General features: G+C 26.8%; 1 protein-coding gene across 2 annotated transcripts in view; it reads right to left on the reverse strand.

The window, feature by feature from the left end:
* Positions 1-15,975, reverse strand: part of Nf-YB (nuclear factor Y-box B) — a 51,866-nt gene extending 35,891 nt beyond the window's left edge. The window contains exons 1-4 of one of the 2 annotated variants that reach the window (XM_067273029.1): positions 15,690-15,975; positions 14,927-14,967; positions 5,930-6,033; positions 1,273-1,358 (exon numbers count right to left, since the gene is read on the reverse strand). In XM_067273029.1, coding sequence (XP_067129130.1) covers positions 1,273-1,358; positions 5,930-6,017 — 174 coding nt within the window. In that variant the 5' untranslated portion in view covers positions 6,018-6,033; positions 14,927-14,967; positions 15,690-15,975. The remainder of the gene's footprint in view (positions 1-1,272; positions 1,359-5,929; positions 6,034-14,926; positions 14,968-15,689) is intronic. The other variant, XM_067273027.1, reaches the window with a different exon arrangement.
* Positions 15,976-16,534: the final 559 nt, after the last annotated feature.

Consider the following 16,534-nt stretch of genomic DNA (forward strand, 5'->3'; position numbering starts at 1 on the left):
ATGTAACACTTACATAATCATTTATAATAACTATAATAAATGACAACTATTTAAGAAATTCAAAACATAAATTTATAAAATATTAAAAATTGTCAGCTTTCAGAATTTTTGAATATTTCATAAATTTTCAATGCAGTCATATCATTATTTCTCATTAGATTTTGGAGGCCTTTTTTTATGATTCAACTATCGTCTTATCTGCTGAGATATACGGTAATAATGAACACAATGAAGTCAAGAAATCAAAAAAAGTGTAGTAAATGACATTTACAATGTCACCTATATAGTATACTTCAATTGAGTTTGGAAAAAAAAATTTTAAAGTAGAACCCAGATTTAGCTGACATGCTGAGATCGAGACTGTCCACTTAGGACAGGCATCCATTTAAGATAAGTATCCATTAAAAAAGAAAAAAAAGCTACTACTATATATTTTGCAATACTTTATGATTTTTAAGTTTATCAATATAGTTTTATTTTGTAAAAGAATATGTAATAAGAACAGTATTCAAAAATAGCCAAAGAATTGCCAAAAATTATTGACTATTTTTATATACTAATTAGCTAATTTGCACTAGCACTAGAAATATTAAACATCACATTTTAAATAAATTTAAATTAGTTTCTAATTATTAGAAAATTATTTGAAGAAATGATCTAGCCTAGAATAGAATTAAAATTGTAATTATGTCAATATAAGCAGCAAGATTATCTATTACATAATCTAGACTTCTCAATTAGGATGTTTGCCAATATTTCCAACACAATTCACACTGATTCATAGTTTTTTTTCTTCTTTCTTCAAAATTCCCTGATTTTTTCATGCCTTCCTTTCATTATATAATGTTGGAAATGCTGATTTCAATTTATCAATATTTAATGTGAAGTGTGTCAAAGTACTATCTAAAAAATGGGGTTGGATTTAATGAAGATTTTATTTGTTATTAGCATTTGCAATCTTTTATAAAACTCATCTCCATCCTCAAAATTATGCTTTTTGCCATTTTATAATAATTAATAATATAAAAAGATTTTTAAATAAAATCTCATAATAGCTGGAAAAGTTTAAAAAAAATCCAGAAATGAGTTTTGGAAGTTTTCTTTTTCAGATTTCCTTTAATTTTATCATCAAAACCCATTTCCATTTTCAACATTACAATTCAAAAAGCACTACTTTATCAGTCATCTTTTTAAAAAAAACTTAACACTATCAGCAAAAAAATTTGTTTTGAGTATAGGATAAATATTAAAATTTCATAAAATTATACTTACTTGTTCACGAAGCGGTTCAATATCTTTCTGGCTATCACCTTCACCAGAATCACCTAAAATACCTAATCCATCTTCACTTTCTCCACCTAAATTAACACAATTTTCACAAAAACATAAAAGATTGTATCAATTCTAATTATTTCTATATAATTTCACATACATTCAAATTTAGTATTAAAATTACAACTTCAGTAAAATGCTATAAAAGAAGAAAATAGATCCATATATTTAATATTTGAATAATCAGAAAATCCTCCATCTTCTTAAATGTACAAATTGTTCTTTAAAGAAACATTATATATAATCTTATTACAATAGTTTTCAAATGCAATTAAAATTATATTTCAGCATTAACAATTGGTAAAGCTATTCGTTTTATAATGTGTTTGAATCTAAAAAAATGAAATATTTAAACTCTGTGTTAAACAAATTTAAATAATTCAAAATAAAGAATCCATTTCTCAAAATGAATTTCACAAATGATATATAATGCTGACATGATATAATAATATGAAAATCTCAATTCAAGATATTCTATCAGTTTAAATATATATTCAAAACCATCTTATAAACATGATTTTTTTCTAAATTAATAATAAAATAAAAATTTAATATTAGTCAGTTTTATTTCATATAATATTCATATACAGTAGAGCATCGATTATCCGACCCGATTAACCGACCGTGTTCTAGTCGGCAAATTTAAATGTCTGCTAGTGATGTGGCGCTACAGTATTTGGTTATGTCTTGGCTACTTTAATATATTTTTGTTAAATTTTTGCATGTTTTAGCTGGCAGCACTGGCTCGACCATGAAAGGGAGACTAGTATTTAAACCAGGCCTAATACACTATACTAATAATGTATTTTTTTCATACTTTTCGGTTATCCGACCAACCCCAGTCCCCAATTAAGTCGGATAATCGATGCTCTACTGTATATTCATTTCAGTCAATAAATTACTGAATAGCAGCTAGTATTTATAGATGATATTTAATAAACATCATCAAATTATTGTAACCACATAAAATGCATTTTCAATGACAGGCTTACTTATGGTGCAATTTATACAATTAAAGAAAAAAATGTCAAAATTTATAACTTGTAAATCAAAGTTTTCAATTAAATTTATCAGAAAACAAAACTATTTTGAAATATAGTTGGACTATATTTAAAAATAGTTTTGTTTACCATGTTGGACATGCCAGGATGATGATGATAAAGATTCTCAAAAATTTTCTTATTTGAAATAATTGTTTTTAGAAAAATCATTACGCAGAAATATTTTTCTGCATAATGATGCAATATATGAAAGAAAAAATATAGTTGGACTATATTTCAAAATAGTTTTACCATGTTGGACATGCCAGGAGGAATTTTTAAGAAATTAAAAAATAATTACTTTTTTATTGTTTAGATTAAAAGTACAGGTAGGCCTCCTACAACGCGGTACCTTTACAACGCGTTTTCGCTCCAACGCGGTTGGAAAAATGCGGAAATTTTCTTACAACGCAGTACTTTTACAACACGGTTTTGGGTATTTAGAAACAAATTATCTTTCACATAATAGAAAAATCGCAACGGATCACATAAGTGCAGTGGAACTTGATGAACAAGCTCAGATCTTGAAATAAGGCCAGTCAAACATTCTCGAACAACTATAATAAGTGACGATGAGGACTGAATTTGTGAGCATAACATTATGTTTCTTTTTGATTTTGACTTGAAATCATAATCTTTTTAGTTTTTATATGATGTTGAATTTTATTTATGTACATAAAAGTACATAAATTTAAAAAATGATGAAAATGTTACACCATAAAAGGCAGTTTTTCTCTTTTAGAACTGAACCCCAGTTTTTGTATTAAGTTGGTGTCTCCTATAATGCGATTTCCCACAACGCGGTATTTTCAAGGAACATATCTACCGCGTTGTAGGAGGCCTACCTGTAATTCAAAAAAGAACCAAATTTGATGTGCATATACTAAAATGATTACAGGAACATTATTATTAAAATCAAGTTTTTTCGTGATTTATTTTACTTGTTTTAAATTATTCTAACATCTAATTTTTGGTATTTTCTAAATATAAATTGGATGTTTACTTTTTGGACCATGACACTTAATGGAAAATAGAATGGTACTACTTATTAAAAGTTGAAATATTTCTCATAGTAATAAATTAGTAAAGATCTGAAAGTAAGTAACAATAATCAAGAGAAAGAAGATTTATAATGTTGAATAGATCTCAGCTGAAAATGTAGAGGGGTAGATCAATTAAGTTATTTTCATTAATTTTAATGAATATATTGTAAATGATCAAACTAATTTATTCGCTCAAATATTGCTTTATTCTGTATGTTTATATAAACTGATGCCAACAAATACATTATATCAACATAAACTTTTCAAATAACTTTTCAAATACACACACAGAACACACTAAATTCTTAAAGAAAATTTATCAGTTTGCATTTAATATTGGTTTATGCAGCAAGAAAAATTATAATTTTAAATCATCGAAATTTTTTGAACGACAAAGTAATACTACTATATAAATGTAAGCATTTTTCACATTTTACATTGATATTCTCATCCTGTATAATTTATGATGATCATCAGAAACTGCAAGGAATTAACTGAAATACAGTAGAGAGTCGAAAATCGGAATCAATTGGGGACTGGGGTTGTTCAGATTAGTGATTTGTTCTGATTACTGATTATGTACGAAAAAATATTTTAACCTATCCAATGTTGAAATTTTTCTCCGTTGCATGTCGCTTCATGTTGAATTTTCGTCAATTTTAAGCCTAACAAAAATGTTTATAATAATAATTGATGCTATTGTATCGTTAAAAATTATTTCTTTATTTTGTACAAACAAAATAAATATATTGAAGAATATAAAAACATGAAAATTATACTTTAGAAGTAAATCTAGTATCAAAAATGATCGATTCAGCACGACACAGTCTGACTGAAAATCGTTCCGATTACCGGCGATTCCAATTACCGGGGTTCCGATTAACGACTCTCTACTGTAATTAATTTTGAAATAAAAGTTATTCTAATAGGAAATGAAATTTAATATTGAAACTGAACAAATCGAATATTGCAATTTGGAAAATGACTTGTGTTCATTCAAATGCAAATTTGACTTGTGTTCATTCAAAGAAATATATAAAAATATTTTTTTTCCTCTTACAAAATACACTACTGACCTTTGTATGAAATGATTTACAGATATATCTACAAACAGTGCTCTATATCCACAATTGCTTTGTGATTAAAATATTTCTGCATAATGATTTTCCTAAAAAAAATTATTTCAAATAAGAAAATTTTTGAGAATCTTTATCATCATCATTTTACTAACACTTCCCCATCCCCTGTCACAATCTGATGGTTGGTTGGATAGTATTGAGAGTTATTGGCACAAGGGCCTAGGTAGGAAAAGAGTACAAGTCTAGCCAGTTATATATCTGTATGCCATTTTGGTTCTTTTAATAAATCATAAATCTTTGTTATATGTCATATCTTAGAGTTCTGCATATAAATTTATTGCTTGAAGATATGCCATAAGTTAGATTTGTGCATTGTTGTCTAGTATAGTTCATATGACTTTGTTGTCTGAGAATATTTGTTGTCAAAGTGTCTTCTTGAGTTGTTTTATAATTGAAGAGAAGTTAGTAATATGTGTTGGATCATAAATGAGGTATGACAAGTTGAACATCCTTTGTTATTAGAAAGTTGCGTGTGAATTGTGTATGACCAGTTTTCAGTCATCATGTCATAAAATCTGTATTTATTCCCTTCCCCAGTGCAGACATTATACTTTTTATGTAAAACAGTGTTTTCTTTCCCATCAACACTTGAACCACTGACTGTTAAAAGCAAATTCAAACTGACTTGGATTTGTAGGAAACTCATCAGGTTAACTGTTAGATCTCTAATTGTCATTGTTCTTCCCTGTACACTTAACTCATACCCTTGGTCTTTGGCTATAGGAAAATTTCCATCCTCAAACTTAGTCAAAGATTCCCCCTGTTGACAATCAATTTCCTAGTCAACAAGGTTCCCCTTTGTACATTCTGCCCAAAGGAGATAAAGCTTTTGCTAGAGATATATACATAGTGAGCTGTTTCACGCTCTTATGAAAACATCATACAACCACATTAAAAACATAACAAAGGAATTTAATACAAGTAAAATCATATATATATATTTATTAGCAGCATAATTGTATCAAGTCCTTTCTGGTTTTTTAAATAACAGTTTTGATTGGTAATTTGAAAGTTATAAAGTGAGGACAAACCATATTTTAAAATTCTGGAATTTAAACTTTAAACTGTTTAAAATTAATTTATTTTCTAAATCAGAGAATACTTTTTAGTATTAAATGTCCACATAAATTGCATCATTTCATTGCTGATGCATCAAGGAAGCAAATTATATTAAAAACAATTGTACCCATCGAATAATAGGTAAGAAATAATGTATATTACATTTAAATAACTTATAATTTTTCTGTAAATTATTCAGATAAAATAAATAATTTCTTTATTTAAAAAGAAATAATTTATTTAAAATTTGATACTTTACATATAATACAATACTATTATAGTAGTATTTTGATAAAAATTTTATTAAATTGCATACCTTCAGCATGAACTAAATATTGTCCACTTCCAGCTAAAAATGTTTCACTGAGTGTTGCATTTTCACTACAAGTATCACCATTATCCATTCTTAACTGAATAAATCTAAACAAATCAAAAAATAAATAAGTTCTACCATAAACTACTTAAATTTAGTTTATTTATAAAATAATAAATTTTGACAGTATTTTACAAACTCATATATATATATATTTAATAGGCTAAATCAAAGAAGATAAATAAATGGCTATCCCTTATATGTGATCTTGCTTTATGCTATAATATAATTTAAAAAAATAAAACTAGACATTAAATTAAAGCATTTGCTTGCATTTATGAATGAATTACTTGCATGCATATGACTATTCAACCATCATATGTGTAGCCCATATTCAATGTTTTTGCAGATACAAAATCAAAAATATAATTAGTATTCTGTTTTTTTAAACAGTAAAACTCCAATCATCTGAACTGGAATGTCTTATTTCACCATAAAAATTTCCAGAATAGTTCTCCAGACAATTGGAATGGTACATGGGTATGCCTATGTCACCATATCTGTAAACAAAAAAATTTCAGTTTGGAGGCTTTTCAGACTCCAAAGTGATAACACTACCATCCCCTACATTAATTACTAAGTAAAACTGGTGGCCATAAATAATTTGAAGTGACGAAAAAAATTTAAAACTGACAAAATGGTTGGCAATTTTTTAAAATTTTTCAGAGCAACCTCTAATAATGTGATACAATAAAAACAAAACTAGAGATCAACTATTCAGACAAAGAAGAAAAAGTGGAGTTTCTTTAGCCAGAAGCCATAACAGTGATTCTCAGCCATTATGTCTAAAGTGTGCTGCGAGATTTTTGAAGCATACCACCACTGAAAATACTCATATATAAGCGACATCAGACAAGTAGTCCAATCAGTTCTATCTTCCTAGGGCATGTTTGGAAATTGTAACCAGTGTTACCGGTAACTGCCTGTAGTTACTAAGGTGTTTAGAAAATGTGACCTAAATAACCAACCGCATTTAAAACTCACTGTTATGACGTCGCTGGTTGTCCTGCGGTACTTACTGAGGTAACTGTGTGCCACCAAATTTTTAAATTGTTAAAAGTGTACTATGATGAAAAAAAGGTTGAAAATCACTGAGCTATAACATAGAAAAGACAACTTCAGATAAAAGCCAACCAACAAACCTTCTTAGAATATGCTGTCAGCCTTGGCTCTGATGGATCTAAGAAAAGAACTTTGATCCAATTTCAAAGCCAACAATGGTTGGTCCAGAAACTTTACGCCACAACATGAGAGAACTTCAAAATGGAGAGTTGTTCTGTGACAACATGGCTGCCAACAAATGCAAAGAAAGGGCCATCAAATTCACAGAAAGCAGGGGATATTCCAATTATGTCTACAGTGCAAATAAAGCAAGGAAAAACTGGAAGGCACTGCCCCAAAGATCACTGACTTCATAACAGGAATTTGCAGTTCCTAGCTTTAAAGTTAGCAAACAACAAATTACAACATTGGTTTGCACAATTGCAGTGATACTCAAGTGTTACCACTGATAGTGATTAAGCAATGATATGGTATGAACAGCAGAATTTTCAACTCAACTGCTTCTCCTCAAACAAATCCAGCAACAAAGAAACTATTTTCCTTAGCACAAAGGTAAAATTTTTAAATGATTATTTTTTTCCCCATTAAAACAAAATATTGCCCTATAACAATCATTTGCAATCTTCATTTTATCATCCTAATGCAATGCTTTTTCTAGAATATATGATTCAGTATTAATTATCAAAATTTTATCCAAACTATCTCCAATCCCAATTACTTTTAATAATGACAGTTGTACTGTAATATATCTCAATTTTCTATTATTTCTTTGGGTTGAAAACTAAATATTATCTACCAATCCAAACTTTAAAAGGAGAGAGAGGAAATTGATCATTCAGACTTAATTCCTAATCTGCAATGTTTAGAGAATAATGATAAGAAAAAGAAAAGTCACTTTTTCCTTGTCACAGAAAAAAAGCTTTCTTGTTCTTGTTTTCTTGACACATTTTCAGTACAGATGCAATCATCATAGGTCCAGTATAGTAAATAGTACACATCAGCAATAATTTAATATTTTCAAATGAACAATGCAAGTCATTTATTTGTATCCTGAAGGTCAATTAAATACAGACAAAAATATTGGAAATTAAAGTGTTTAATGCATTTTTAAGGTATATGTGGAGTGTGTTACTATTAAGCATTGCATTTCTCAATAGATGTAATATTTTCTTTCAATACTTATAGATTCTCTTTCAGGTCATTAAACAAAAGCAAATACTTACTGTAAAATAAAACAATATTTAAAATACAAGCAAAATCAAGTTTTACTTTTTGAAATTTTTAGAAAATATTTTTGATTTGTGATTGATTAAATCTGTGGGTGTGAGACCCTCGTGTATATTTTTTGAATAATTACAATATAGATTTTGAAAGTATGCATTACTTTCAAAGTATCCATTATTATAAAATTCTCAAAATATTATTTAAAAAAAAAAAATATATTAGTTATTTGGATTATTGCATTATGTAATTCATTTGATGTTTGCATTATCTAAAGACAAATCAATAATGAGAATGAACAACTAACAACCAAAACTTCCAAGTACAGCAAACCTCCATTAACTCAAACTAATAGGGAACAAAGGTTGTCTGAATTAGAGGTGTGTTTTCTCTGATGTGGAAAGCAAGGTGGTGGATATACAGTACAATAATTTATTATAATCAGCTATATTCAAAGTTCTACTGAGCTTTAGTAGCTTATACTGCTGAATTTATTACTTTAATAAATGAGTTCAAAAAATTTAATGACAGTATAGTATACTGCAATGTATAGTCTTTGGTAACTTACTAAGGTAATTTAATGTGTTGCAAAAACTTCCAGATATCAACAACACTTGTTAATTATTACAGACATAATTAGCAAGTGTTTTTGATATCTGGAAGTCTTTGCAAAAAATTTTTTTGAAAAAATTTGTCAGAGTTATACAATCCAAGTTAGAGAAAATTTAATATACTTAAATTGTAAACTGATTTGTTTTAACAAAATGAAATAAAACAAATGTTAATTTAAAAAAAATTAGGTTGAGAATTTTTTGCCTACCAAAAAAATTCTAATCAAAATTTAATATCAAATGTATATTCATTTAACATTAAATTAGAATTTAATGTAAAATTAAAATTTTTCTGAAACATTTTCCAATTAAGTAAAAGTTGTATTAAAAATTTAAATAAATTCAGTTTAAAATTGGAAGAAATTAAAATCAGCATAATTATTTAATTTAATCTACATGGTATTAATGTTTAACATGTCATAAATTTAAGTGCAGTAGAGATTATGAAATGAAAATTTTTTTAAAGAAGCAACAGAGTTGAAAGCAAAAATTGGCAAGCTTGAGTCTGTAGAAAATTTGAATGCACTTTCTGTATATGGTAGACAGTCATCATGCCTCTACATTTTATTGTGCATGATTTTTGGATAATGAGTACTAAGTACAGTATATACAGTACAGTAAATAAAACTTCATTGATTTTTCCCTGCATATTTACAATAGCGAGGTTGAGTCCGAAGTTTTAAATGCGAAAACGTGTATGTCGGACATTCAGCACCACTTTCTTGTAAGCCTAGAAGTTTGACAATGGTGTTTAGAAAGTCAGTGGAATCATGCTCGACATTCCAAATGCCATTGTCAAACTTCTAGGCTTACAGGAAAGCGGCGCTGAATGTCCGACATACACGTTTTCGCATTTAAAACTTCGGCCTCAACCTCACTAATAAGTGCTTGAAGCAACAACTTCTAACTTTGTTGCAAAGTATGACAACAAATCACATTTTGTCATACTCTTTGAGAGAGTGCTTGTTGCCCTCTGATGCTATCGAAAACTTTAAATAGGGTATTTGAAAGCAATTAACTCAAATCAATTGAATATCATTTAATTTTAAATGTTTTACATTTCAGAAATATTTTAAATAATTTGGTTTAACTTAATATTTATTATGTATTGAGCTTAAATTATTTTAGTTTGTTCTGGATAAATTAAGTATTTAATATCATATATAGTAATTCAAAACAACTGCTTTCAGATATTTTTCTTCTGAAGATAAAAATGATAACTAGATTTAACAAGTTTTATTTTTATTTCATATGTTACCGGCCAAACCCGATTTCATGACAAACTAGTTTATCCTACATGTGTCAGGCCAAACTAGTTTATCCTACGTGTTTCAGGCCAAAGTAGTTTGTCCTAGGTCGAACTGATTTAGAATTATTATTCAAGTATATTAATGGTTAAAATAAAATTAAAAGGCAATCAATTAGTTGAACAATATTTATTCAAACATAATCTACTTAATTATAAAAAATGGGGTTGATGTTACCCTAAGTATCGAAGGTGGTGGCTCATCTCCGATTCCAGCAATCAGAAGACGGAACAGGGGGATGCACGTTCTAACCTAACCTAACCTATTCTAATAAATTATGGTAGGTTAGGTTAGGTTAGAACGTGCGTCCCCCCTGTTCCGTCTTCTGATTGCTGGAATCGGAGACGAGCCACTCCTTCGATACTTAGGGTAACATTAACCAAAAATGATATTGATTAGAAGTGACACAACACTTGTACAAAACTATAAAATAAAAATAAGCTAATCAGTACTTATCAGTTTGTATTTTTTTTATTTATTAAGCCATGCTTTTAAAGGTAATTAACTTTCAAAAATATTTTCAAAAATTCAAATGAAATAGAAATAACTTTTAGAGTCAAACTAAAATTAAAAATGAACTTATTTGTACTTCTTAGCATAACATATAACATATATTTTATCTTTTATTTATTTTTACAGGATGTACTGTGGCATTTCGAATTACACAAAATTATTTTTTTTACACTGGCACCTATTTATAGTACATAAATCAGTTTGACCTAGGCCAAACTAGTTTTGCCTAGGATTAAACTAATTTGGCCTGACACGCGTAGGACAAACTAGTTTGGCCTAAAATCGGATTTGGCCGGTAACACATACACTAAAATGTTCATTAAAAAAACTCATATCAAATAATATGAATTAAAAATGTTTCAAATGATATTATTCAATTTCTTTTACATAAATTGAGGTAAGTGAAATGATATCATTTCAAATATAAATGATTCCAATTGTGCAATTTCAAACATCAATTCATATTTTTGTTATCATTACCAGAAAAGGTCATTTGAACTGAATTGATGTAATCATTAAGCACAATAGATAAAAAAAAAAGTTATTTTCACATAATATATTACACTATTAATATTCGAAGTTTTTTCTCTCTCTTAATTTCTTTGCAATTTTTGTAACTCTCATTTATTATTTTTATATATTGCTTTTTTCTGTTAACTACTGAAATTCTTTTTCATTTGTTATTTTGTTTTCAACATAAACAATATTTTGTTACTTTTTTTCTTTTACTGCTTAGACTGGAAATATTTATTCTAAACATATATATGCATATAATATAATTTTTATAATATATAATTGTTTTAAAATTAAACATATATAGTTCTAACAACAATCTTTCATTAAGTCTTTCTGATCTAGAACTGTATCAAATTTGGACTGATCAGAAATGTTAAATGCAACAATAATGTACAATTTATCTTATTATTTGTTAAATTCAATTAATGAGAAGAGTACCACAAATAGTTTTCTTTCCCTATAGGAAGCACACAACAATTGATTTAATTTAAATGTAATATAGTACCTTTTTAAATATTTCTAATAAAATTGGTTACAATAGAAAAATTACAAATATATGAAAAAGTTATTATAATAAGACAAAAAATGTAGATAGATAGATTAGGCAGACTAAACTAAAACATTAAAATTTTTTTATTAATGTCTATAATTAATTAATTCCACAATTTCCAGCATTCATTCTTATTTGCAGTGGCACACCAAGAGGGAGGCCAAGGGAAGAGGCCAAGTGGAGCACCCCTCCGAAGAAAAAGGAAAGAAACACTAAAAAGTTTTCAAGAAATGTTTTCCTAATTAATATATATATATTTTTATTTTATTTATATTGTGTCTTCTATTTCTATACTACTTATGAATTAGTGGTCACATAAAGGTGAACATTTTGCTGAATTTTCATTAAAAAGTTTTTTTTTTATCTGTTTAACTTGGCTTCCCAAGATTAAATCATGAGTGCACCACTGTTTATTTATATTTAATTTATTTATTTATATTATTTTTTAATTCAATGCATTAGATTATTCAATTTTTAAAAAATGCCTTAAAAAAATCAGCTTAAAGGTCAGAACATTTCAATTTTGGAACACTCAATATATTGTTCAATTCAAATGTTCAGAATCTGAAGCAGGCTGAAATCATTTGTTTTTAATAAAGTATTGCTGGAAGACATAACAATAATTAATTTCACTCCTTCCTTAAGTTCAATCTTTGAACAACACATTGCTTAATGTCTAAGTATTAAAAAAATCAAATGTTTAAATATTTACATTTATAGATCTAAAATCTAAATATTAATGATTATATTTATTTCTGTTTAATATTAATTTTTGTTAGAAAAATAAAAATAAATATTTTTAATTACAATAATAAACTTTTGAATTTTTCCAATTTTTTGATTTTGCCACACGATATGATAAGACACTATTTATACTAATAAATCTCAAGTTGTTTGATAAATGTATTTATGATTTATCATCATCCTAAAAAAATACATTTATAAACATCATGCATTTGAAATAAAATTTGTTTCAGTAATTCTCATTAGCAATAAATCTTACTCACTGTTCTTAACTTCATGTCACAACAAGAGTGTCTCAATATGAATTTTTTTCTGTGTTTTTGTCAAATTTAAATTTTGTTTTCTTTTAAGAACATTATTTGTTTAGTTAAATACAATTAAAGTGTATTTTACAAAAAATTCACTTTGATGTAGATCATATGCTTGTTTATTACAGTCACAGAACTATATATAGAAAACTTTTTTGTAAAATTAAACTTATCATACATACATAATTTTAATTACACCTATGCATCTACATAAATAAAAATAGATAAAACTAATTTGTTAATTTTTTTAATATATGCATTCAGAAAAACCTACTTTATTAATATAATAGACTTTTGGCTTTAACTAACACCCTCTTGCCTGAATTAGTCTATTAAATTGAGGTTTTACTATATTTAATTATTAATAAATTTGAATAGAATACCAAAATTCAAATTTTAAAATTTCTATTAAAAATATTTTAGACTGATGATAATGTATAATAAATAAATTTATGAAAATAAGCTAATTGTCTAAAGATAAACACCTGAAATATAAAATTTCCTAAATCAGTGGTTCCCAAATATGGAGAACAATACAAAGTGAATTTGCCAATTATTTTAATGGGGCTGTGTAGATTTTTTTAATGAACATTATTCCTCTGTTTAAAAAACTTTTTAAAAGAATTCTGAACAGAAAATTCAATTCTTACAAACTAAATTTTGTATTATACGGTAAAATCAGAACCGACTCATCATTTAATATTAGAGAACTAGGTCAGATAACAAGTGCACCTTACCTAGGAAAGATTTCTTTAGTTTACTGCAATTGCAGTTAAACTAAAGCAATTGTTACTTTTAACATTAAAAATAAATAAATGTATAATTTATAAATACATATAACACTCAATTCATTTTTTATCAAACCAAAGATTTATGCATTTTTTTGTTTGTATTTATCATCATCATCATCAATGGAAGCTGATCTTTAAAAAGTGATAAAATCACAAGTATTTATTCATTAACAGGACAAATATTTTTAACAATTACAACATGACTATGAGTTACATGACACATGTCAGGATCATAACAATTATATATCATGACATGAAATTCTTTCAGTTTGTTTAACTTGTATCTACATTTTCACTTCTATCCTTTTTAATACTGTCATTTACAAAATATTTTCCATATCAAATTATTGTAGTGTTTAATTTTCCAAAAACATTTTTCAAATTATTTGAGTTTTGAAATGGCAGCATATTAAAACAGGTAAATTCAATTGGGATAAATCTAGCATTTCTTGAACTGCTGCTCTATATGTAAATAATGATAACTTTTAAATGTATTAAATCTTAATGGATTCATACAAAAACAGTACTTTTTTACTAAATATATTATTTATTTTTAGTATCAATTATTTTATCTAGAAATATGAAATAATGTGTTAAGAAAAACTCAGAATTATAAGTTTGTGCTAAGTACAGACATGGAGAAAAATACTATTTTAGAAAAATACTAGTTAGTATTAGAAATATATTGGAGATTAAGTAAATTATTCAAAACAAAATGTAAAAAAAAATTTATTTGATGCATTAGGCACCATCTCATATTAAAATGGGTTTGAGTCCCATTCCAGGGCAATTCTTTTCTTCCAGAATATTCTAAATCATTTATTAAATATTAATTTAATTATTAAAAAAATTCTTGAAGAATTAGCAAACATTTAGTGTAAGGTTTGTGCAAAGTTAAAAAATTTTGCAGAATACAAACTCTCAAAGATCTTGGAAACAAAATCCAAATGTAAATAAAAAAAATAATCTATTATATTTTTCAGAAGAAACTGGCAAGTTGTCTAAAAAAAATCCTCTCGAATAAATTATATAGGCCTATAGATTTAACATTACAGTAGCAAAAATTTGTTAGTAAACTCAAACGAATCACATAAAAGAAGTCTGGGAAACACCATCTTAAATTATAGAATTTTGTTGACTTCTTTTATGATCTTAGATTATATAAATATAAATGCTTATATTAATTATTATTATTAATTAAAAATATAAAATAGGTAGCAAAAATTCACCAGTCATTAATTCAATATTTATCTACATTTTTAAATTTTATATTTGAAAAAAATAATAAAGCATAAAAGTTTATGATGATATACTTACTAGATATATTTTAAATAATGAAAATATGAAAACATTTATTCCTGCAATTATTATAATATAATGGATTTATATTAAACATAGAGAAATAACTAAATGATTTCTCAACTGTAACAATTCATGAATTTTAGTATTAGCTTAATGTTTTGAAAACAAAAACATATAGAAAATGACAATGACAATTAAATAGGAACCTAAAGTTATTTAAAAACATCAATAAATCAAATCAAATGCTATTTCCTGTAAACAAGGTAGCGTTTTTATATAATATACATTGGCCATAAGTGCAACAGAATATTAAGACGAGTGTTAAACTGCGAATTGTCAATTTAGAAAGCTTTTAAAGTATATTTTGAACGTGAGTGGTATATAAATTGGAAATATTTTGACAAAACATGTTTTTATATAAATGGAGGAAATATAAATGCAAACGTTATCACGGATGATCCTGTTTCAAGTGATACAATTTACACGGCACTAAACATAAACAAAGTGACTACGGAGTTGGAACGTATTGAATATTTTAACGATTTGTCCATATGAAATATAATGTTAAGGAAGAGAAACAAAACAGTTGATGGTTAACATTAAGCCTAATATTAGGCTTAGTACGTGGCGTAGTTAGGCCTAGTGAAAAATATGTTAACAAGAGTCGATTCATGGCAAGATATTTAATAAACAGACGATCTCATTCACTTCTTCAAATCAAGTGCACTAACGTATGGCCAATGTATCTATTGGTCAAATCCTGATAAAAACGACAAACCTAGCGAGTGACGAACAGTTGGTTGGTCGGTCAAGGAGCCATTGAGAGACGAGCAGGAAAGCAACCAGTCAGGACACTTGGATCGACTTCGTCCACTGTTACACTTTCACTAATTTAACTAATCAACGATTACAGAAATTCGTCCAATAAATTTTAAAAGATATATTTCCATTCAGGACTACTGAATTTGAAATTTTACAATTTTCTTCTACTTATCGATCTTAACGTAATGAAAATTATAGATTGCAGTACTATTCTTCTGATTTTTCCATTGATATTGTGACGTTGATTTAACGTCACCAAATACGTTATTTCCGGTTTGAGAGTTAACCGTTTTTTCGATGAATGTACAGTACTTGTTTTTAAAGTTGGGTTTTCGTGATGATTTTTCTATAATCGATTCGTGCGATTTAAAAACAAAATGTTATAATCATATAATAGATATTAGAAAATCCTATTAAATAACCAGTACTTTATTTTCATTTTTTTAAAATATACGTTAAATAATTATAATTTCGTTTCAGTTAAACGGAACTTTGGTAAAATTTTGTAGTAAAATGTCGTAATTAAGAAATAATATACTGTATTTAGCATTAATAATTGTATAAAAGAATTTTATAACGTTTCTATAATTTTAAAGCAAATATTTTAATTATAATTATAGTTTAGTTTTTATATTGAATTTTCTCGGAAAACGCTTATTTGTTTGCGGTTTTTTGTAAACAATTGAACTTTTACAAACATTTTATAGTAAAGGTAATTTTTCATTAGACACACAGATGGCGTTATTATCGGACTTGTCTCTTCAGAGCCATAGACGTCGATTCTGGAATTAATTTGAAGTA

The sequence above is a fragment of the Centruroides vittatus genome, unplaced genomic scaffold (genome assembly GCF_030686945.1).
Source record: "Centruroides vittatus isolate TY-2023 unplaced genomic scaffold, ASM3068694v2 contig_460, whole genome shotgun sequence".
In the NCBI taxonomy this organism is placed as follows: Eukaryota; Metazoa; Arthropoda; class Arachnida; order Scorpiones; family Buthidae; genus Centruroides; species Centruroides vittatus.